The sequence below is a fragment of the Diuraphis noxia genome, unplaced genomic scaffold (genome assembly GCF_037042655.1).
Source record: "Diuraphis noxia isolate RWA-SAM2 unplaced genomic scaffold, SU_Dnox_SAM2 contig0001, whole genome shotgun sequence".
Lineage (NCBI taxonomy): Eukaryota > Metazoa > Arthropoda > Insecta > Hemiptera > Aphididae > Diuraphis > Diuraphis noxia.
The window spans coordinates 102,954,291-102,979,863 of NW_028301711.1; the positions used below are offsets into that span (position 1 = coordinate 102,954,291).

The window sequence follows — 25,573 nt, forward strand, 5'->3', positions numbered from 1 at the left end:
GAAAACATATCTTAGGGATCATAACGGGACAGGGAAAAATTATTTTGTACATTTTAAAATTATAATGGTGAGACCTCTTGCCAGAGGAAAAGAAAAATAGAATTGATTTCACAGATGAAAAGAAAAATTGTTTTTTTTTTTTATATAACGGGTATAATATTTTAACTCTAAATAGGATTTTATTAAATATTCTGGTTTAATTTTGTTATAATAATAATGATAATAATATTTGAACAGTTGTCTGTTATGTCTACCAAGTAATAACAGTTCTATGACACTTAGCATATAATATAAGGATTTCTTATATAGGTTATAATATAATAATTTGACCATGTGGTCTTGGGAAAAATCTAATAGATGGCCCAGCACCTTTAGCATATAATAATAATTTGACCATGTGGTCTTACCATGTGGTTGCCATAAGAAGATTTATACTTTTTTTTTATATATATTAATATTTGCCATTTTATAATAAGAGGTTGATATTTTAACAATTTTAAGTTTTACAGTTTTATTAAGGGGACAGAGAGAGAAAAAGAAAAAAAATTGTTAGTTATACAGGGGATTTTTTGGACACGAGGACCTGTCACGGTCACCATATGTGAGATTATAGAGTTTTTAAGGCCCTATATACCACCCACAATGTAAAGGGAACACTTACGTCGTGACCTGCAGGCCGCACCGCGTGTTGACCCGAAGGCCAAGTCGGTGGAACTTGCAGGCCTTTATACACGCAGTGGGAAATGAATCCCAAAGATTTATTTAAAAAGGGGAAAAAGTAAAAATAATATTAATAAAAAAAAAAATGTGACAAAGTATAAGGTAATCACGTGGTTATATTTTACACGGTTATAAGTAAATGTTGTGTTTTAAACAACATGAATAAAATAATATAACATTAGGTACATGGCAATTACAATTCAAAAAATATATAATATTTGGCACATGGCAAAGTGCATAAAATACAGGGAAAAAAATATATGATAATTTGGCACGTGGCAAAGTGCATAAAATGCAGGGAAAAAAAATATATAATATTTGGCACATGGCAAAATTATAAGGAAAGTAATAGAGAAAAATACAAGAAATAATGCTACGGCTCCGACAAGCGGTTACCGGCATGGAATGATAATCATACGTCGGTATGACACATTATACTTTTATATGTATTAAGGGAAAAGACCCACGGCTCCGCGTGACGGTTACCGGGCTACCTCTTAGGAAAAAATGGAGCATAAGTAGAAATAAGTTGTAGTGATACATAATCAAAATGAAAAAAGGGAAAAATAATACTTGATTATCTCGGGGCACCGTTGAGGAGAACCGGAGTGTAAAAAAAACAGTGGTGATACATAATCAAAATGAAAAAACAAGGGGAAGTTGGGGGAAAATAATACTTGACGACTGCTGGTGGCTTGAGATGTTGGTAACCGGTGGCTGCGATGAGCTGGCCACGTGGGCCGTCGATACCTTATAGTCGTACCTAATCGACACGGAACATCTGCACCGGTTACGTTGAAGACGGTTGTGGATGTTAGCCGTCAGATAGTCGACTTAGCCCATCATGGTGTCGGTGAACATCAATGAAAGAAGAAAATACAGGAACACCAAAATGTTGACCGCGTGGTTTTTGACGTTGACAGTTGACAGACGGATCGGCAGACTTGACCAGTGAGACGTGCACTAAAGTCAGTGGTCATGAAAAGAGTGTCGAGACGTCGGCAGACGGCTCGGCTTGCCGGTGACCGTTGTCGAAATGTTGATAGAGTGGTAAGTGTGCAGTGTCGCTTTTTGCGGGGATTTACAATATTACTGGCTTCAGATGTCTTGTCAGCATGTACCAGCGGACGTGACTAGTGATGTGCGCAAAATCACGTCGCCGTTACTTTGTCACCGCGACAACAGTGTCGCTGTTAGTCACTGCGACGATTGCGAAAATTAAGCGCGTTACACACTATCTGATTTGGTCGGGCAGACAGGATAATTTGGTCGGGTCAGACATCATGTCAGGTCGTGTGTAGACGTGTCGTCTGACTTTAATCCTGTCGGGTCTTGTCAGGTGGCCATACCATCTGATCGCCTGACCGACCGACCAAATCATATAGTGTGTAGCTCTGTCGGGCGGATTTCAGTTGGTTTATTGAGGTTAACATGATAACACGTCTGTACCTAGTATCTACCTCCAGTTAATTTCAAAATTAGTTAATACATTAATTCGTTGATTCGTTAATTCGTTAATACATTTTACAATGGCTGCTGTTTTAACAGAACGAGAAGTGATTTCGGATTTTTTAGAACTGTACAAATCTTTTACATGTTTATGGGATATTACTTGTAAGCAGTACAGTAACAGGGATGCAAGAAACCAGGCGCTTGAGGTATTAAAAGAAAAGTTAAAAATAATAGACAATGACGCTAGTATCGCAACAGTAAAAAAGAAAATTGAGAATATGAGAGCTGCATACAAAAGAGAATTTAAAAAGGTAAACAAATCAATTATGTTTAAAAGTAGGTAATTTTAATATTCATTATTTATTATTATTTAAAACAATAAAGACAAAAATTGTCTAAGGTAGTAAGGTTAATACTTTATAAATAAGAAAATTAATAATTTATATCAATAAATGAAAACTCAATTATTTATAAAAGAAATAATTATATATAATGAATTTAAATTATGTCAAAGAAAAGCCATAGGCATAATAACTTTGACTTAAAAATAAATATATATATAAAAATTATAATTGTATAGGTACACACACAAAAATATACAGCTATTTAATACAAACCACTATAATATCCTAATATAGTATTGCACATTATTATTTATAATTTAACTTGCAGGTACAAGATAGTAAAAGAAGTGGTGCTGGTCTAAAAGATATTTATGTGCCATCTTTATGGTATTTTGAATACCTAACATTTCTAAATGAAAAAGAAAACTCAAATATAAGTGGAATTGACACTATCGATTTCAGTGGTGATGATGAGGTAATGATTTAATTTTTTTATTTATTTATTAAAAATTAAAACAATATCACATAATACATTTAACTAGGTAACATTATCTTAATTTATATTCATTGAAAATACCTATATTATATTGTATTATTAATTTGTATAATGTAACATAAACTATGTATCATTGATAAAAAATATATCTTATGTTAGATTACTGAAAAATACTTAATTATAAGTACTATTTGTTGTATATATAATATATAATATAATACAATACAATTTGTACCTATAAATATAATAATAAATAATAATATATATATAATTATATTATTATTATGATAAATAAATAATAATAATAATAATAATATATATTTATAGGTACAAATTTTATTATATTAAATGATTATTATAAATATATAATTTTTATATATATAAAATATAAATTATTATAATAAAAAAAATATTATATACATAATATATATATAATAATATATTATATCATATATTATACATTTATAGGTACAAATTTAAGACTACAGACTAAATGTTTACATTAATTTCAAAAAAAAATATATATATTTTACTACAAATTTTAGTCTCCCAATACATTTATCATCTTTTCTTGGAAATCTACACTTCCTATGCCATTAAAATAATCTTTGAATGTGTTCCTGACGGTTTTGCCTTCTTCTGTATTTGATTGGTTACATTGATTTACATCTAACAATGTTTGTTCCTGCCGCCAAACACCTCCTCGGAGTGTAGCACTTTCAAAATCTTCTCTGTCTACACAGTTATTTGTTATGTAATTTTTTGACTTTTTGCTTAAAAAATTATGCAGAGCGCAACATGCTAGAATTATTATATCAATATTTTTAACGTCAACCATTATGGGCTTTTTAAACAATCGAAAACGCGATGATAAAATTCCAAAAGCATTTTCAACTACTCTTCTCGCGCGTGATAGTCTGTAGTTAAAAATGCGCTTGTCATGTGTTAAGTTTTTTTGAGTAAATGGTTTTAAAATGTGTTTAGATATCGCAAATGCACTATCACCTAAGAAAACATACGGTACTTGTGTATCTGTATTAGGAAGCAACTTAGGTTGTGGTAGATTTAGTTCTCCTGAAGTTAGTTTTTTATAAAATGTTGTATGTTTTAAAACACCACCATCGGAAACACTCCCATTTACACCAGTATGAACATACATAAATCTGTAGTCAGCTGTAACAACTGCAAATAAAACAACACTGAATGTACCCTTATAGTTATAATATAGAGATCCAGTTCCTGGTGGTTTATTGATTAGGACATGCTTTCCGTCCATTGCGCCTACACAATTATTAAACTGCCACTGGGTTTCAAATTGTTTCGCCTGTTCTAACCATTCAATTTCTGTTGTAGGTATCTGAAACACAAAGCATTGTAAGTGAATCATCAACTACATTGGGTAAAAAACGACGTGGTACAAAGTTGCAACAACAACAAGAAAGTTTAATTGAAAGCGCACAACTTTTAATGTCTAAAGTAGATAGCCCAGAGGACATATATGGGAAAACTATTGGTATGCAGCTAATAGAAATGACAAAAACTCAAAAATGTATTGCTGAAAAGTTGATTTCAGAAGTTATTTTTTACGGAAAATTGGAGAAATTGACTTTAAGTTCATCAATTTCATTAAGCGGCTATGCTAATTCTTATAACTATTCAACACCATCACCTAGTTCTACAATGATTTCTTTGCATTCAGACACTTCTCATACTTCAACAGTAACAACCATACTAAGTCCTACATCAAATGAAATACCAAATGATCCAAATAATATACAACATTCATATAATGTGAATGAATTTTTATTGTTCAAGAATCTGTAATAATAATATAATATTTATAATAATATAACTTGAATAAGAATAAAACATTTCAATTTATAAAAATGTATTGTTGTTATTTTTTTATCTGCCATATTAATAAAGAAATAATTAAGACATCTCATTTATTTTTATTAATATTTACACTATTTCTTATCTAATATTATTCATCGTATTTATTATTATATTATTATTATAATAAATAAGTGCTTTAAACATTGTATTTATACATATATATATATATATATATCATTACATAAGGTACCTATTTTATAAAAATTTATGCTATTGTAAAACATTTTAAAAAACAATCTGCATTAATTAATTAATAATACATACATTTATTATTATTTTTAAACTATATTTAAAATCAATAAAATTACTTTTTATTTTATACTAATAATAATTAGTAATAATAACTAATATTTCACATTTTAAACAACTTATAATTGTGATTCAAAAATAAAATTTGGTTCACTTTATTGGGTTTAAGACGATTACGGCGTTCACTAATGACAAAACTTGCTTTTGAAAACACTCGTTCACATGGAACAGATGATCCTACCACACAACATTTTTCTTTAACAATTGTACTTAAATTAGGGTAATTGTAACTGTTATCCCTCCACCAACTAAACGAATCACTTGTTCGTGGTAATGTTGTCATCAATGTACCTATTTACTTCAATGATCGCTTTTGACGTATTTGTTCCCTGAGGTGTTATTGCTGAAGTCATTGAATCAAAATTATTCCAAATACAACATTTATCTCTTTCTTCAACTGGATCTGCAGAGGGAACTGCAGGTAATGTTTCAGTGTTATTTGAGTTATTTCTTATATGTTGTGCAACTGCGTTTATTACTTTTGTTTTTGTTTGATCTCCTAACGATTTGGTTAAAGCATAATGTTTGAATTTTGGATCCAAGAACCTTGCCATTCTTAAGGTATTGCTCATTTCTAAATCAAAGAATCGATAATTGATGCCATCTTGTAGAACTTTAATAGTTCCTTTCACTGAAGAATCAAAAGGCTTATTTTTCAATTTTTCACATACATCAGCTAATCCTTTGCTCAAAACAATAACGATAGAAGCACACATATAGTTACAAGTTAAACTTTAAATTTAATTAATGCTACAGGAAATTTAATTCAATTAAAGCTTGATAGTAATGATATTTCAATGTTAAAAGAAAAATTTAATTTGGATACTACATTTGAGTCTGAAATTAAGCTCATTAAAAATATGTCTGATACAACTTCTATTAGAGGGTCATCAATTAAAACAATTGTAGCGTGGTTGAATTGGTTATCAGAAAACGACCGGAAAACAACATTTAGAAACTTCAATAAAGCATTAACACAATTTGCCACAATACCTGTGACAAGCTGCTCGTGTGAGAGGGCCTTTTCCAAATTGTCCATTGTGAAGTCTAAACTTAGAAACACTATGTCACAAGAACGTCTTGATTCACTGATGTTAATATTTATCGAACAAAAAATGGCATCAGAAATAAATATTGAAGAAGTGATAGATGAATTTAAAACATGTGTGCGAATAAAAAGAAGACTTGAACTTTAGAGTTTAGATTTTAAGTACTTTCCGTGAAATAACAACATTATTAATATGTAAAAATTATTCAAAAACATTCATACTAGTATATAGGTACTTGATCAAATTTTCTTTAAATAAATATAATTCAAATTTCAAACTACTTATTTCTACAGCGCGTTGTTTAATATTCTACTGTAAAACTATGTGATTTCAGATTCCGAGGGAAGCAAAAAAGCTAAGTAGTATATTTGCAAAAACTTAGATTGTAAATTGAATCCTATATGTGTTAAAAAAAATGTTTAACGGCTTAGAATTGTTTTTTAGAATAAATTAAGGAAAGATTAGAATTTGTGAGGGGGCCCTATTTTCCTTATTGCATAACCTGCGAATAAAGTCTGCGCACGACTATGAACTCTAATGAAAAGTTTGAACAAATATTTCAAACCAATAAAATCGTACTTCGCGGCTAGGTATACATTTTATCAAGCGGAACAAAGACAAGATGAATCAGTGTGCCAATGGGGTGCACGTGTCAAAAATCTTGCTTCAAAATGTGGGTTTTCGTCAGAACTAACAACAGTCATTAAAGACATATTTGTTGTCGGAATGGGTTCAGGACCAATCCAAGATCGTCTGTTAGAAGAGGATGCCTCAAAAATTGGAGTTACATATTAAAATCTAATGGAAATCGCGACAGCCAAAGAAGCTGGCTGCAATAAATGACAAGAGTGGCTGGAAAAAAGAAGAATACGCAGACTTGAAGTACCAACAAAAAAATAATGGACATACTGCCAAGCAGGGGTTCAACACATACTAGAAGTCAAAAATAAAATGCGGGATTTGTGGCCGTTCAGCAGATGCAAGGACTTCGAGTGCAACAATTGTGGTGAAAAAGGTCATTTGTCCACCGTATGTAAAAAGGGTAAGAAAGAAAAGAAAAATATCAAAACACAAAATAAATTTTTGTATCATAATAATGATGATGACGAAACAGTTAATTATGATCTTTCGAATACTTTTTTTTCCATAATTGATCAAAATTCTCAAAATAAAGCGGTGAAACCGTTTACAGTAAATTTAATTGTAGAAAACAATAATTTAAGCTTCGAAATTGATACTGGTTCACAACATAGCGTAATTTCAAAAAGATTATATCATCAACTGTTTAGTCATATCAAATTTAAAAAAAATGACATTTCGCTATCTGATTACGTCGGCAACGACATTAAACCGATAGGAAAAATATTTGTCGATTCGGTGTACCAAAATAAAAAATTTACAATGTGCCTTAATGTTATCGAAAATGGTGGTCCTCCATTAATAGGTCGAAATGATATAAAAAACATAAAATGTTTTACCTTGTTTAGTATTGAAAATGACGTAAGTGTCGATAGTATTATAAAAAAATATAACAATGTTTTTAAAGATGAAATAGGCACTTTTAACAAATACGAAATTTCATTAAATATCAAAGCGGGGGCAGTACCTAAATTTTACAAACATAGGTCTATTCCTTTAGCATTAAAGGGAAAAGTTGAAACCGAAATTGAGCGTTTAATCAAAAGCAACATTTTAGTTCCCATCGACCACAGCGAATGGGCAACTCCAATAGTACCAATATTAAAACCAGACGGCACGGTTAGAATTTGCGGTGATTTTAAAATAATAATAAATCCGGTATTAGAAGGGACTGAATACCCTCTTCCAAAAATAGAACATTTATATGCAAATATTAGTGGTTCAAAATATTTTTCGAAAATAGATTTAAAAGACACATACCAACAAATGGTTATTAAAGAATCTGATCGCAAATATACCACTATTAACACACATAAAGGTTTATTTAGCTATACACGTAACCCTTTTGGAATAAAGTCGTCAGCAGGGGAGTTTCAAAAAGCTATGGAAACCTCAACAGCAGGTCTTGAGGGCATAGGTATATTCCAAGACGACATTATTGTTGCAGGTTCCACTATCACAGAGCACAATGCTCGTTTAGACAAATTACTAAATGTATTGTCAAATGCAGGTTTAAGAGTAAAGTCGAATAAATGCAAATTTATGCAAAAGTCAATTGAATATTTGGGTCACAGGTTAGATGAAAATAGTTTACCCACACTAACAAAACACACAGATGTTATAAACGATGCCATTGTCCCAGAAAATAAAACATTGCTAAAATCATTTTTAGGTTTAGTTACGTATTATATAAAATGTATTCCAAACGCTGCAAATATTTTAAAACCATTGTACACTCTTTTACGTAACGGCAGTGAATGGAATTGGACACCAAAATGTGACCAAGCATTCAATAAAATCAAACAAATTTTAATTTCGAAACCCGTATTGGCACATTATGATCATAATATTCCGATTAAACTCGTTGTAGACTCATCATCTTATGCACTAGGCGCAGTTCTTTCTCATGTGTACCTAGATCGTACTGAAAAATAAATATATATATAAATAATAATTTAAGTTGAAAAATATTAGAAAAAAAGGAATTACAAAATGTTTGTATACATTCTAAATGTCTTACATATAATAAATTATTTATTAAACTATCGGTTTACGTCGACATTTGGTTTTGGCAAATGCTTCAATTAAATCCTCGCAATTCAATTCTTTTAACATTTCATTTTCTATAGAGAATAATGCTAAGCTGTTTAACTTCTCATCATTTTGAGTGGACCTTAAGTAGTTTTTTACACGTTTGAGGCATGAAAATAATCTCTCGGTAGTACAATTGGATACTGGTACACTTATGAAAATTCTTAATGCAGTGTCAACATTTGGAAATATTTCAATATGTAAAGATTTTTCTCTCAAATACTGACACAGTGTGATTGGAGTTAAAATATCGATATTACTATTCAGTAAATAAGATTGCAAATGTAAGCATTCTGACGAAAATGTATTATCCAAATCATTCGGGTACATTTTTTGCAATTTCTCGGCGGACTCAACTATTTTCAAAGAATTTAAAGATGTAATTTTTAGTAGTACTTCGAATAAATCACAAAACGTTTTGTAGGACTGGTGTCTTTTTTCAAGTTCATTAGTAATTTTATCAATAATAACGTAAAATGTTTCAACTCGAAATTTATCTCCACCACTTAACTCAGTTTGTTCAGCTTTTTCATCGAAGTGTATTTTTTTTTTTTTTTTGTCGAGTTATATCAACATTGTACTCTGTAATCTTTGATATTTTTTTAGCTTTAGTTTCATATTCATTAAAATTATCTCGGGTTTTTTGTACTAGATTAATAAGTGATGTATAAATTTGAGAAACTTTATCATTTCCAATTTCAACACATTGTAGTTGCTTATTTGATGCATTAAATCGTTCTAATATATAATTCCAGAAAATTACCATAAATGATGTTTCTAATTTTTGCATTTGATTATAAAGACCATTTGATTCATTTCGCGTAGCACATTTTTCGAAAATGTCATCCTTGATAGTGACCAATGCATTAATAATTTCGTCCCACGAATTATATAATGCTCGACATGCGTCTGCGCGAGCCAACCACCTAGTATTCGATAAACTCTTAATTGTATTAGCATTATGTTTCATATTTAATTGCAAAATTGACCATCTATGCGTTGATGCGGAAAAGAAGTTGTATAATTGTTGTATAAATCCAAAAAACATTGATGCTTGTGAGCAACTTTCAGCAGAAGATATGCCAACTAAATTTAACGAGTGTGCGCTACATGGTACATAATAAACAAGTGGATTAATTTCTTTTATTCGTGCCTGAACCCCACTGTATTGGCCTGACATATTACTAGCATTATCGTAGCTTTGCCCTCGACAGTCAGAAATGTCAATATCGTGTGATTTTAAAGTATTGGTAATGGCATTAGTCAAGTCTAAAGCTTTATGTCCTGGATTTGAAACAAAACATAAGAATCGTTCTACAGGAAGACCTGTTTCGAGGACATATCTCACCATAAATGATAATTTGTCGACGTGCGAAATATCTGGCGTTATTATAGTGGCGAACCGCTCTTTCTCTTTTTACATCCTATCTTAATAATAGAAAACAAATGGTAAAAATTAATGATTCCATCAGTAATGAGTTGTCAATAAAATGTGGAGTCCCACAAGGTACAACGTTATCTCCTATTTTATTTAATATCCAACTAAATGATATAAAAACACTTAATTTAAAAAGTCAAGTAATATGCTACGCTGATGATACTGCACTAATTTGCATAGCTAATACATGGAACGAAGTTTTTAATAATATTGAGACAGACCTCAAAACCATTGATAACTGGTTAGGTGTTAATAACCTATTTTTAAACTTTGATAAATCGGCTATTATACTACATTCTTTCACCAAACCCACTTTACCGAGCATCAATTCAATTAAAATCCACGATAATACATGTCAGATTCATGACCAATGCCACTGCAAATCAATCAATATAGTAAAAAATTTTAAATATCTAGGTATTGAAATGTGCTCGGATATGAGGTGGGTAAATCAAATAACATCTGTTTGTAATAAGTTGAAAAAATTAGTTTATATAATAAAACAACTTCGTGATATTCTACCACCTAAAGACATTAGAATATTTTACTTAGCTCTTGTTGAATCGCAAATCACATATGGTTTAATAGGTTGGGGTGGTGCCTATGACAATATTCTCTCCCTACTTCAAACCTGTCAAAACACAATTATCAAAGTTGCAATTAAAAAAGACCGTAGATATCCAACCGAAAAAATATTTAAAGAGTTTAATGTATTAAATATTAAAAACCTGTACTTTAAAATAAGCATTTTGTATATAAAAAAACACAATATACTGTCCCCTTTGAACCATGGTGTCAATACTAGGTACGCACTACATAAATACTCCCAAATTTGGCCAAAAAAAACCGGCTGTCGAATGGTATTTGATTTCATAGGGACCAAGATTCTCAATTCAATGCCAAATTATTTAGCGAACTTGCCATTGCCATTATTTAAGAAACATATCACACACTGGTTAATGTATGAATGTGACGTCACTAAATATGATTAAAAATATGTATAGTATTTATAATATTAGTATTATTTTCGTCGTGAATTATTTTGTACCAATCTACCTATAACATACTTTATCTGTTTTTGTTTTTGTTTTTACTTCTATTGTACAATTAGGTTATTAATTTCAAACACAAATATTGTAGATGTCTGTCAATTATAATTTTTATACAAATATGTAATGTATAGTAGATAACCCTGGGCCTCCACACGAGTATGTCTCAGTGAGGCCCAGTAATCTCATAGATTTAAATTTAAAAAATAAAAAAAATAAATAAATAAATAGTTATCTCCGTTTTACAAGTTACAAGTATAACATACATAGCAAATTTACGCTCAGCTGTTATCTGCTCAGCTAGTTTAAAATTTAGAGTGAATCGACCAATTATGAAACTTGATGGTATGAACATGATCTGTGTTCGTATGTTGGTTTTTTACGATTATTCAAAGTGAGTTATGACTGTTATGAGCATTTTAATTAACGCAATATTAGGTATAAGCATAACTTGCTAAAAAATTTAAGTATTGTAAAAAACCAATATACGAACACAGATAATGTTCTTACCATCAATAAGTTTTATAATAGGTCGATTTACTTTAATTTTTAAACTAACGGAGCTAAACGTCATCTGCTGAGCTTAAATTTGCTATGTTATGCTCTCGTAAGATGTAGACGACAAATACCTTTAGAACTTATTGATTTAAATTTTCAATCCTTAGCTATAAAAACTGAAAATTTTATGAATTTGTAAATTTTGAAAATTATGAGAAATGTCAAAATATGAATTTTAAATACTTATAAAAGAAAAATCGTGCCTATGTATTTAATTCGCTCGGTGAATTTCGAGGTAAATATCGCCATGTATAACCCCAGCCTAAAGTTGTTAGTAGGTATCTTTGTAATATTCTATAATAATTTATTCAGGTATTGAAAAAATAAATACATATAGGCAAGGCTATTATATAGGTATCGAATATTTTAAATATTATAGGATGTCGAGGTGTTCTGCACTATATCTGGATTTTAAAATAACGTGTTTAAATACATGTAGAGACCTATTATTGATTAAATATACTATAATATTATAGTTACTGTATATTTAAATAATGCTAATAGTTAATGGAATACTTACAAAATGTCAAAATATAGGAAACGACTTATGAGAAATAAAGAATAATATTTTAAATTATTTCTTATTCACAGCATATAATAGATATTAAACATTAGTGCTATGCGGGCAATTATTATGTACTACATTTATAAAAGAAAAACATATATTATCCAAACCCAATAATACACTGTCAGTTTTAATTAAATAATAATAATTTAATTATTTTGTTGGATTTCATAATTTATATTTTATAAGTACCTACTTACAGCAAAATAATTTTTTTTAAATATAAAGAAATACATTATAATATCATGTTATTTGTAAATCTTTAACATGAAGTGTAAATGGTGTAAATATAAGTTTTCTATGAAAAAAAGTAACTTATTTTTAATTAAGTTAAGTTAATTATTTTTTCCAATCAAATTGTAATTTTAACAAGTTAAGAAAAAATAAAAGTAACTTTTAACTTAAAACTTAACTTATATTTTTCCAAATTAACTTAACTTAACGAGTTAAAAAAAATAGTTAACTTGCCCAGCCTTGCAAATAGGTAATTTTTGTATAAAGTACCTATAAATATATTAATAGTTAAAACGTTTAGATTGTGACACAACCTGGTAATTAATTGGTAATTTAACATAATTATTTTTTATTTCGACATAGATTATATAAAATGGCTAGCAGAGATCGCGATCGATTTAGAAAATATTTAAGTGGCAGTGAAAAAGCAAAAAGGAAACTTAAAAAAGATGAGTATTTAGAAAATCAACGAAATGCAATGAACAAATTTTTAAAAATAGAAAACACTGGAATACTAATTAGTGAAAGTTCTGAGAATAAAAGTTGTTGCCAAGAAGTATTAAAAAGAAATTTAAGAAATTTTGAAAATGTTGAGGATGGAAGAATGACAGAAATTCAAAATGAGTCCATTGATGTAGAGCACGAAAAGCCAACCTTCAACGACACGATTGAAAGTATAGTTTTAGAAAAAAATACTGTGATCAATGACGATAGTCAAAGTGAGAACTCAAATACACTTAATATAGAGTATCCTGGAACATGGCCAGAAAAGATAACAGATAAGCTTCGCACACATTTAGTTAAAAGAGGACCTGTACAAATTCGCAATTTTGATTTTCCTAAGGACGAAGAGAAAGGGAACAGAAGATTTTCTGATAAATATTATAACAGAAAATTAGCAAATGGTGTCTCACCAGTTTACTCAAAAACATCGAATAAAACATTCTGCTTTGCATGTAAGTTATATAAAACTAGCATTGATTCGACATCCTTAAGTACCAAAGGTTTCAACGATTGGACTCATTTAAGTGAACGGTTATCAGCACACGATAGGTCATCTAATCATCGGTTGGCTATGAATACTTGGCTCGAAACAGAAAAAAATTACAAACTCAATAATACTATAGATGATAAATACGAATCATTTGTCGAGAATGAAACTGTTCGTTGGAAGAATATTTTTCAACGTATCTTAGAAACGATATTATACTTAGCTGAGGGTAACATGGCTTTTAGAGGTATAAATGATAAATTATACGAGCCACATAACGGTAATTTTTTAAGGCTTATAGAATTAATTGCTAAGTTTGATCCCATACTTAAGGACCCTATTTCAAGTAGTGCTCCCGCAGTCGAAGGGACTAAAAGAAAACATACGTACTTATCACATACCATCCAAGATGAATTAATAACAAAAATGGCTGAAAAAGTTAAATTTCAAATTATAAGTAAATAAAAAAAGCAAAATGCTATTCAATCTTACTCGATTGTACTCCTGACGTTAGCCACCAAGAGCAGTTATCGGTAGTTATACGTTTTGTTAACACAGAAGCTGCGATTATCGAAATAGAAGAACGATTTATTTGTTTTGAAATTGTTGATGATATTACAGGACAAGGTTTATCTGATAAAATAAAACAGTTGTTAAATTTCGAAGGAATAAGTATCTTAGACTGTAGGGGCCAAGGGTACGACAATGGTGCAAATATGAAAGGAATATACAACGAAGTACAAGCTAATATACTGAGACAAAATCCTAAAGCATTTTTTACACCGTGTGGCAGTCATAATTTAAACTTAGTACTCGGAGACATCGCTAAATCGTCAGTTTTTGCAATTTCATTTTTTGGAACTCTACAAAAGGTATATAACATTTTTGCTGGTTCAACTGCTCGCTGGGATTTATTAAAAAAATATGTAAAAAAACTAACACCAAAACCGTTATCCGATACAAGATGGGAATGTCGCTTGGAAAGTGTTAAATCTATTAGGTATCAAGTAACTGAGTTGCATACGGCTTTGAGAGAACTACGCCGTAAAACACTAGATCCCAAGATTAAATCTGAAATTATAGGAATTGAAGATGAATTTACGTCATTTGAATTTTTGGTTAGTTTAATCATTTGTTATGACTTGTTAAACCATGTAAACATAGTTAGCAAAATTTTACAAGATTCTAAAATGTGTATAAGTATGGCAACTTCTCATTTAAATGAACTGTTAAAATATTTTAAAGACTTTAGAAAAACAGGATTTATTTCATCTATTATTACCGCAAAAGAACTTGCAAATGATCTGGATCTAGATCCTAAATTTGAAGAAAAACGAATACGTAGAAAAAAGACAATTTATTTACGAAGGATCCGATGACCCAATAATTAATGCACAAGACAATTTTCATGTTAACTATTTTTTTAAAATAGTCGATACAGCTTTTATTTCATTCCAAACAAGATTTAACACATATGAAGAACATGAAAATATATTCGGATTTGTATACACATTAAATAAATTAAAAGATATGAAGCAAGAAGAATTGCTTAAAAACTGTAAGGATTTACATATAAAATTGGAAGGTGATATTGATGGAATTGATTTATATGAAGAGTTAATGATGTTTCGTAATATATTACCACAAAATTACTCTATACTTGAAGCTTTGCAATTTATATTTTGATAATAACCTTTCAGAAATTTATCCCAATTCTATAATAGTACTTCAAATAATATTGACTTCACCAGTAACCACTGCTACAGCAGAAAGGTCGTTTTCTAAATTAAAAATTATAAAAAACTACCTAAGATGGACAATCAGCCAAGAAAGATTCACTTCATTATCGATATTATCAATTGAACATGACATTGCCAAAAGCATGGATTATAATGATGTAATTTTAGAGTTTGCCGCAAAAAGAGCAAGAGGATTGAAGTATTAAGAATTAAATATATAATTTTCCATATTATATATGAATCATTTATTTTGTATTAATAAAATATTTAGTTACTAACTTTAACTGTAACGTACTAATTTCGGTTCAATGTAAAAATTAAATTAACATTTGTAATGTAAATAATAAATTATGAGCTACAGAATTATATTTTATTCATATACCCATCACTAAATAACATTTTAATTGCAGAGGCAATTATCACACTTATATCTTATCTTGAACAATATGGTCATATGGGTCCATATATGATTCAAATTTATTAGTAGGCTTAAAACTGAACTATTTCTGATGGCCCTAACCCAAAGAAACAAATACTGGCTAACAACCACTATACTCCGGCCACCGAGAGACCGCTACTGGGCGGCGACCAAATTACGTCCGTGTTCGCGCATTCCCACCACCATACCACATTTTTTGCTTGCCACCGTCAGGTTACCACCGCCGCCGCCGATGTCGTTTTCGTCACCACCAAAAACGTATCACGTGACAGTGGTTGTCTGTATACAGCGCGACTATAGTTATTACTGTTTACCGTATTTTACGTATTGCCGTACAACCCATACCAAGTTTTTATCACGTGTTTTACACATTTGTTTATTGTTTTTACATTTTTTAGTTGACTACATTTTTTAGTTTATTGTATAAGCAAGACTACAATGGATCGTAATGATATTAATTCACCTAAGAAAAAAATCCTTGTGGAAAGGTAAGTGTTTAGTTAAAAAATTTATAATTTTTTTTTTTTATAATTATCTTTTGCTAATTCTTATTATTTAAATTATTTTTTCTGCAGTTTGTTGGTACTGGTCAAAAGCAAATAATCATAAACCTGTACAAAGATGAAGTCAATCAACAACTCGAAAATCCCGAAAGCCCCCGATTGAACTACAGACAAATGATTATGAAAATTTCAAAGGCATGCGGTATTGGTCAACGAACAATCCAAACTACTTTGGCCGAGTATAAAAATAAAGGTACTGTATCATCGCCCAACAAAAAGAAAATAAGACCTACAATTATTGAAAAAGTGGATGATTTTGACAAGAATGCAATTAGGCAAAAAATTCATAGTTTTTGGTTCAATCGTGAAGTGCCCACAATTGCGAAGATGTTGACTGCCATAAATGAAGATGAGCAACTCCCAAGTATGAAACGTTCATCATTTCAAAAAATATTAAAAGAATTACAGTTTGTATACGTCAAAAAAAGTCGGAATAGCGCGCTTCTTGAAAGAGATGACCTCGTGACTTGGCGGCAAAATTATTTGAGCACCATAAAGCAATACAGAGCACAGGGCAGACCGATCTATTACTTAGACGAGACGTGGGTCAACGCGGGAGAAACGCATAGTAGAACATGGGTCGACAGTTCGGTCACTTCACGACGTGACGCATTCAAAAGGGGCCTCACAACAGGACAAAAGGAACCCTCGGGCAAAGGTAAACGGCTCATCGTCTTACACATTGGTTCATCTGACGGCTTTGTCCCGGGGGGCCTTTTGTGTTTTGAATCAAAAACAAACTCATCCGACTACCATGATGAGATGAATGGTTCTACTTTTTTTGAATGGTTTGTCAAAATTTTACCGTTACTTAAAGATAATGCAGTCATTGTTATGGATAATGCCTCGTATCATTCCGTAAAAAAAGATCCAACTCCAGTAAGGTCGTGGAAAAAACAAGACATTATAAACTGGCTGGAAAGTAAAGGTGAGGTCGTAATACAACCAATAGTAAAGGCAGTATTGTTGGAGAGAGTAAAAAAAATAAAATCGGAACACGAAAAATACGTTATCGACGAGTACGCAAAAGAAAACAATAAAACCGTATTAAGATTACCTCCATACCATTGCGAGCTAAACCCGATAGAGCTCGCGTGGTCATCCGTTAAACATTATGTCCGGACGCATAACAGTACATACAAGATAAAAGACGTACAAGAATTATTAAAACAAGGCGTAGAACATGTAACGCAAGAAATGTGGACCAATTTTGTTGAGCATGTCGTAAAGGAGGAACACAAATTCTGGAAAATTGACTTCATCACAGATGAAATTTTGGAGGAAGAACCTGCCGAAGATCAACACATCATGACAATAGGAACAGGTGATACCAGTGGTTCTGAATGTTCTGATTTTGATTCAGAGTATTCAGATTCTGAATGATTAATTTGTATTATTATTTTTGTTATTGTATTATTTAAATTTGTCTTTTATTTTGGTATTATTATTTACAAAATCCATTTTGCATTACATTTATGAATGATTAAATGAATTGCGATTATTTGTATGTATTTTATTTGTAATTTTTTTGTATTAAATTTTTTTGGTATTTAAACGATTTTTTTTTACTAAATACATGTTATTTAAATGTGTATTATGTAATATACATATATTATGTAATTACTCATTTTGGTTTAAATAAATAAAAAATTGCATAAATAAAATATTGGTGTTACATATATATCATTAGTATTGTATAGTGTATACACAATAGACACGCCCGACACCGGGTGTTATTATTTCTATTGTTTACTTGAGCCGCTGTAGACAAACCACTTGTTGCCGCTCGGCAGCGGCGGCCGTGGAATTAGCTACCATCACCGCGTAGCGAGTGGGGGCATGTTGGGCGGCCAATAGGTAGTAGAGTGGGAGAAAAATGGGTACGGAATCGCGGAGCTCGTTCATTTGGATGCGCCAAGGAGTAGCGCTCTCTCAGTGGCCGGAGTATAAAAAATAGGCTCCGCGAAAACATTTTGCACACGGCCCGGCCCCGATATTTACCAAGCCGGCCCTGTCTCCAATATTCGATTTCTGTATCTAATTGTTTAATCAATGAATAATCAATACGCCCCAAGACATTATCTCTATGTTTTAAATTAATAATAGCATCTCTGTGCTCTTTACTATTTTCGTGGTAACTGAAACCATAGACATAATAGAATGAACTGCGCTTTCCTATGTTCACAACACGGGAATCAGTCAGCCTACATTGAGTGAGAGAGATAGACACAGATTTGTGGGCATTCATGGAATACAAATTAAATTTCATGGAATAAACAGTTAAGCGGAAATATTTAAAGTAGACTTAATTCAGAATCATTGGCATTATTAGGGCAGATGACTTCAGACTTGTTGCATAATATTTGCATCAGGGGCGTTATTATTATTAGGGAGATAAATCTCCCCAAAACTTTTTTTTACTGCTAACATTTGATGAAATTAATGGTTAACTATACCATTCAAACTATGCTCTCATAGTCTCATTCCAAAGCAAACAATTTTGTTTACTTTGATTAATAAATTGTAGTTTAATTATACCTATAATTAATTAGCCGTATTATGCTTGTGAGTTGTTGCAGATCACAGGTTTAATTAAATTAATTATACTTGTATTTCTGATTCTTAAAATAAGATATGCGGGTTGTTATCGTGAACACATTCGCTCCAATGCACTTGTATAATGTTAATCCACTTATTAAGATACAGTTTCCTTGGGAAATCTATGAAAAATATGTGTAATAAATAAAATTATTTTTCTAATTTTTGTCTTTAGTAATGATACAACATACAGTGCCGAAACTAGATACTTTGGACCATAAAGCATCTATTATTTGGGGAGACCCTTCACAAAATCTATTTATAAACAGCAATTGTTAAAAATTTGAGACCTCACTAATCCCATAATAGTTATAAATTTAAATGCAACTGAAAATATCTTGGGTACCTGTGAAATCTGGGACCTCCTTTTACAACTCTGGTTTTACACCCAACCACACAACAAGTATTAACCATTGTTATTTGGTTAATGTTTTGTATGAATAACAACTTTTAGAGACCCAGAAACTTGAAATTTATTGTCTAGTTAAGTAGTCTGTATTAACTCTTAAATAGAAAGCTAATAGTTAAGTAATATTTCAAAAAGTATTTTGATAAGAATAATATTCTGTTATCATGGTTTTATTCATGGTGAAAAAATGATATTATCAATTTCTCCATGAATGCCCACAAATGTATAGTTATCTCTTTTGCACAATGTTGGCTGAAGTTATCTCTCTCTAACCGCAGTCCATTCTATTATGTCTATGACTGAAACGGCTAATAGCATTTTTCCAATCATTAAATCCTTCAGTAACAAGTTGAGTTTCTAAAGATGTTTGAAATATACGACAAGGCCCACAAAAAACTACTCCTAAACTTGGAGAATAAACTAACCATGAACGAACAATTATTTCTCCATTAATCAATCGGCTATTAAACATAGTGTTGGTCAAATATCTTGTTTTATCACAATATACACGTTTGGAGTTAATAAAACCGTTTGTCATATTTTGATTAAAACCATTTTTTGCAACATAGTCGCGAAATTCGTCGTTAATAACCCATTTAACTGGGTCTGTCTCGAAAATGGTTTCATTTACTATCATATTAGTTAACTCATTTGACCCACAACTATCTTCAGGTTCAATATTGTCCACTTCAACAGATAAACTAATTGTTGTTTCACTAACCTGAGCATCTGTTTTCTTCGGAATATCTATAGTGTTAGTGTTACTATTACTACTACAACTATCAGAAGTAGAAGCTGGATTTTTAAAAAAATCAGTCAATTTGTGTGTTTTATTTAAAACATTATGCAACTTTTCACTTTTTAATTTGGCAATTTTTTTGTATTGATCACCACTAAACCGTTTTCTATTCGTACTCATATTCACAAAATAAATAGGATAGTTAAAAAAAAAAACAACAACGATATAATAAGTAGACAAATAAAAGCGACACAGCTACAGCAGTAAGAACTCTACACTACGCAATACGACCAGTACGCACAGACTGAATTATAATTAATTATTATCACTTCTCCAGAAATAAAATAAAATATCAACAAAATATTCGTATAGAACCGGCGTGGCGGCGTGCCGTCTTGATAATATTAGATTATACTATTATTATTATTGCCAATTGTTATAAATATATTCTATAGACGTTCACTGACCGCGCCGCCGCGGCGTGAATAATATTCCCGATAGACGGCGCTCGGCGGTAAGAAACTATAAAAATAATAAATTCGAATTCTATTTTAAGCCAATGCCATTGTTTTCAATAATTTAAACTAATCTTGTATGCTTTTGTGGCTATTAGAGTATTTTACAATAACATAAAACGATATAATAAGTCTCACCAAGTCAATATATAATACCATAATTATCGAAAAAAAAACCCTTGAAAAATATGCCGCCCCTCAAAATTTGCCGCTGTAGGCACGTGCCTATAGTGCCTGCATATAAATACGCCACTGCCAACTAGTAAAACTTACCAATAGGTACTTTGCAAAGTATCCAATTTAGGTACTTAAATGTTTGATTAAATTACTAAATAAAATACAATATGTGGTAAATATTATAATTTAAGTATAAACAAGAACTAATAATATTATAAATTCACCATCAAAATTTGAACACTTAAAATTGTTAAGTATTAAAAAATAAAATACTCTTTTAGTTATTACTTATTACTTATTAACGACTCACGATTCAAATATTGTTCTTATGACTTATTAGTTATCTTATAAAATTATAACCTAAATTATAACCGTTTATTCACTCCACATATATTGTTAGTATGTGATTAACGTTAACCAGGTATAGGATTTACTTCCATATCATGTGACCATGGAACCATTATGATATCAATATAATAGACTTTAATCGTCCACAGCGAACAAAACAAATGGTCAAAATTAGTTTTACGGTTTTACCCACGATTAACCTAATCGCAATTCAGCCTAATAAATCATATCGTATTACCCGTATTGGTCCGTCTTCTCTGTCCGTAGGTAGTCCGTTACGGCGTACTCCATAGGTAATGAGTGGGTCGATGGTATTACGCGGGGCTAAGTGAGTAGGTATGCCACCACGAGTGATACTAATGGTCCGATTACTTAAAATATGACATTATGACAATAAGTTAATGTAGCGAGTAGGTACAATGATTATCATTTATCACTATTAGGTATATCTTGTGTTCGAACTATATCGAATTTATTACTTTTAACTTCTGGTCTTTATATTAGATAAGTATTATTATGACCAGTGGCGAGATCACATTCAGTGGGGCGAACTGCATGACACCCAGTCAAATGGGTATTATAAAATACATTTAGGTGCACGACTTACGCTTACTGTACCTACAACTTGAATTAATTTGAAAAGTGTAATATCTTTTGCCTTGAGACATAAAAATCCTGATAGCGGGGTATCTACTGACAAGGTATAATACATTTACACACAATAACTGCCTCCCAAAACCACCCAACTTTAGGCAGCTATAACTCGCCAATGGATTAACGAAAAATGAAAATTTAAACGTGATAATTCATAAAAAAATAGCTTTGTTAGTTTATAACAATTTTTGAATGGGTTGCTATTTGAAAATCAAAAGTTGATAGTGGTTTACCTAATAAATATAAGGGTGAAAAAAATTTAAATGTTATACAATTGTAGAAAAGCATGAATCTAAAAATTTGAAAAAAATTAAATACTTTTTGAAATGATGAGTGTTCAACAATAAAAAAATCATTAATAAAATTTAATATTATTATTTATATTATATATAATATTTAATAATATTAATAAAATATAAAAAAATTTTTAGTTAATAAGTTTATTATTTTAATCAAATGTTTTACGAGAACGAGAGAAATTATTTAAATAAAATTTTTTTTTTTTTATTTTTAATCTAGAATTTATACAATCTATACTACAAAAAAAGTACAATAAGCATAATGTATGTTTAATTAAGTGCAATAGCTTGAATGTCTTGAGAGAAGAAACCGTCCAGTGACGGTACTTCGAATTTAAATAAAATAATTTTAAAAAGTGATTTATTTATTTGTTTATTAGATATAATATTGTGTTATAATGTACTAAATAATGTAGGTAATATATATTAATAAATACGTAAAACTGTATCTTTAAAGTACAATTTTACAAATAGTATAGCCAGTATAGGTGATGTGGGGGGTAGCCTCCCACGATTTTATTAACTTACCATTTCAATACATACGCTAAGCTGAATCCCACGCTTCGCCACTGATATTAACGTTGTCGATGATCAGTTATGTTCCTTATGAGTTATATAGTTATCTTATATACTATATTATATTACATACAGTTGCACAATTTGTGTGCTTAATTAAATTCAATATATAATCGACAGTAGTAAGTGGGGCACTTGAGCACACTTTTCTTAAAAATATCAGTAAAAGATCACAAGATTGATTTTCATCAGAAAATCATCACAAAATGTAAACTTTATCAGAAATAGAACACAAAATGAAATAAATCATAAAAAGATCAGTAAAATGTAATTAAACATAAAAAGATCAGTAAAATGTAATAAATCATAAAAAGATCAGTAAAATGTAATTAAACATAAAAAGATCAGTAAACTGTAATAAATCATAAAAAGATCAGTAAAATAACTTTTTTCATAAAAAGATCAGTAAACTGTAATTAAACATAAAAAGATCAGTACAGTGTAATTAAACATAAAAAGATCAGTAAACTGTGATTAAACATAAAAAGATCAGTACACTGTAATTAAACATAAAAAGATCAGTACACTGTAATTAAACATAAAAAGATCAGTAAAATAACTTTATTCATAAAAAGATCACAAAATGAAATAAAATCCTCAAATGCAAAATCTTTCAAAAGAAATTGAATATGTTAGTTAAAAAAAAAAAAAAATTATAATAAACAATGGCAAACATAAATTCTATAAAACATTTAAATAAACTTCGAGAAGAAATGAGAAACTGTGTAGACAAATTTAATAAGCTACAAGAAAATGAAATGCAAAATGAAATAAGAAACTCTATATTAAATGATGAAATCTATGTGAACTTTTGTAATCACGAATACTATGAGGATAGTGGATTAATTAAATATAATCTAAATACAATTCCTATTAAAGGAAATATTGTAATTGTCGATCATGGAAACAATATTTCTGGAAATGGAAAGCCTTATGCTTCTAAAATACTAGAATCACCAACATGGTTAGAAATTTGTAAGATTGCTAATGATTTAATAATTACAACAGGTACTTTTTTTTACAAATATCTTCATGATATTTGTGTTGTTCAAGATTTAGGAAATATTAAAATATGTGTCCTTGGCATGGGAGGTACACACACTAAAACCAAAATGCTTAGAATATAACTAAATAATCGTCATTTTTAATAGAAATATTTCTATTAAAAATATCTTAATATATTATATTTAAATAAATTTTTTATAATTGTCAATAAATTCTAAACATAAATGTCCACATATAGGTGGATCATCATAGTTTTGAAACTTGTCATTGTTATACCACAGATTATCATCACCTAAATAATTTAAAATTTCAGGAGGAGGAGTACTCGAAAATGAATCAAAATATATTTTATAATTTTTTATTTTTTTCCATGCAACCCAATGAGAACCATTTTGAGTATAATTATTTAAATTAAATATCCCACATTCATTTAACCAAGGTTTTTCAGGTAATTAATTTATCATGAAACAACCTCTAAAATTTTTTATATTATTTCCAAATTTTATTATATCAAAATTACTTAACGGTTCGATATTTATGTTTTTTATTTTACTCCAAAAAGTTGTATAACAACCTGGAAAATTTTTAATGTTTTTTCTAAATGTTGATATATCGAAATTAATCATTTTTTCGATTTTTTTTTTTATTTGTCTTCAATCCAGAACCTTTATTTTTTTCCATTTCTTTATTGTGTCGAATTATTTCCTCTTCTATTTTTTTCTTATGTTTACTATCTTTATAACTATCATACAATGCAATTAAAGCTGGAGTAGCTACTGCTGCAGCTTCTAGAAAAGGTAAAATTAATGGTAAAAATCCACCTTTAATTTGCTTCGGTGTAATCTCCAACCTTACTCCAGAATTTTTTTTCTTGGCATTTTTTAATTTATCTATTTGATTTTGATCTAAATAATATTTATTTTCTCCTTTATATATTTTATCACTAGCAATATGAATTGTTGCATTAGAATTTTTTTTATGAGCTTCAACCAACTTTTTTTTATGGTTTTCAGTTAATTTAAAATGCATTTTATTATACAAAATATTAAAAAAATTATTCAAATACTAAGTTCATTCCTAAATGTCTTTTTGTTTTCATTGTATATGCAGTTAGAAGAGCTGGAATTTTTTCATACATATCCGTATCAGGAGCATTAAAGCGAGCGTTTCTGATAAAGTTTACATTTTGTGATGATTTGCTGATGAAAATCAATCTTGTGATCTTTTACTGATATTTTTAAGAAAAGTGTGCTCAAGTGCCCCACTTACTACTATCGACAATATAAGCTACTCGGGGCGTAACTGTGTAGCTATTTAGTTAGGTACCCCTAATATATACAAAGTATTGAAATTTACTATCTGTAGGAGTATTTGAACGTTGTAGATAAACATCGACCTGTATTAAAAATAAAGGTTTGGCTACAAAGGACAAAACAATATCTTATGTACAATAAGATAATGCATCAATATAATATATTAGGTATTTAAATTGTGCTTAAAATATACTCAATTACAAATCAGAAACATATTAAATAGATAAAGTGCAACAATGTCAAAATTATAATATTATAATTTCAATAGGTATATTATTTTGAATTCTAATCTGAAAAAAACTAGTAATCAATAATTTAATTTATATTAAAATCGAAAATGTAAATTCATTTTCAAGTACTGCAAATTA

General features: G+C 29.9%; 3 protein-coding genes across 3 annotated transcripts; 1 reads left to right on the forward strand and 2 right to left on the reverse strand.

The window, feature by feature from the left end:
* Positions 1–2,191: 2,191 nt before the first annotated feature.
* Positions 2,192–4,836, forward strand: LOC149062981 (uncharacterized). Its single transcript, XM_089218080.1, has 3 exons — positions 2,192–2,483; positions 2,845–2,991; positions 4,366–4,836. The coding sequence occupies exons 1-3, from the start codon at positions 2,250–2,252 to the stop codon at positions 4,834–4,836; spliced, it is 852 nt and encodes a 283-aa protein (XP_089074206.1). The 5' UTR covers positions 2,192–2,249.
* Positions 4,837–8,942: 4,106 nt separating this feature from the next.
* Positions 8,943–9,326, reverse strand: LOC149062982 (52 kDa repressor of the inhibitor of the protein kinase-like). The gene has a single exon (XM_089215472.1). It carries the CDS (start codon positions 9,324–9,326, stop codon positions 8,943–8,945), a length of 384 nt encoding a protein of 127 aa, XP_089071598.1.
* A 199-nt stretch (positions 9,327–9,525) lies between these two features.
* LOC149062983 (uncharacterized) lies at positions 9,526–10,347 on the reverse strand. Its single transcript, XM_089215473.1, has one exon. It carries the CDS (start codon positions 10,345–10,347, stop codon positions 9,526–9,528), a length of 822 nt encoding a protein of 273 aa, XP_089071599.1.
* Positions 10,348–25,573: the final 15,226 nt, after the last annotated feature.

What these genes read in the sequence shown, in the direction of transcription:
- LOC149062982 (XM_089215472.1), bottom strand. Translation starts at nt 9,326, where the DNA reads ATGTACCCGAATGATTTGGATAATACATTTTCGTCAGAATGCTTACAT.
- LOC149062983 (XM_089215473.1), bottom strand. Translation starts at nt 10,347, where the DNA reads ATGGTGAGATATGTCCTCGAAACAGGTCTTCCTGTAGAACGATTCTTA.
- LOC149062981 (XM_089218080.1), top strand. Translation starts at nt 2,250, where the DNA reads ATGGCTGCTGTTTTAACAGAACGAGAAGTGATTTCGGATTTTTTAGAA. An exon ending in ACAAAAGAGAATTTAAAAAG is followed by an intron (nt 2,484 to 2,844) that starts GTAAACAAATCA and finishes TTTAACTTGCAG; the next exon opens with GTACAAGATAGTAAAAGAAG. An exon ending in ATTTCAGTGGTGATGATGAG is followed by an intron (nt 2,992 to 4,365) that starts GTAATGATTTAA and finishes TTTCTGTTGTAG; the next exon opens with GTATCTGAAACACAAAGCAT.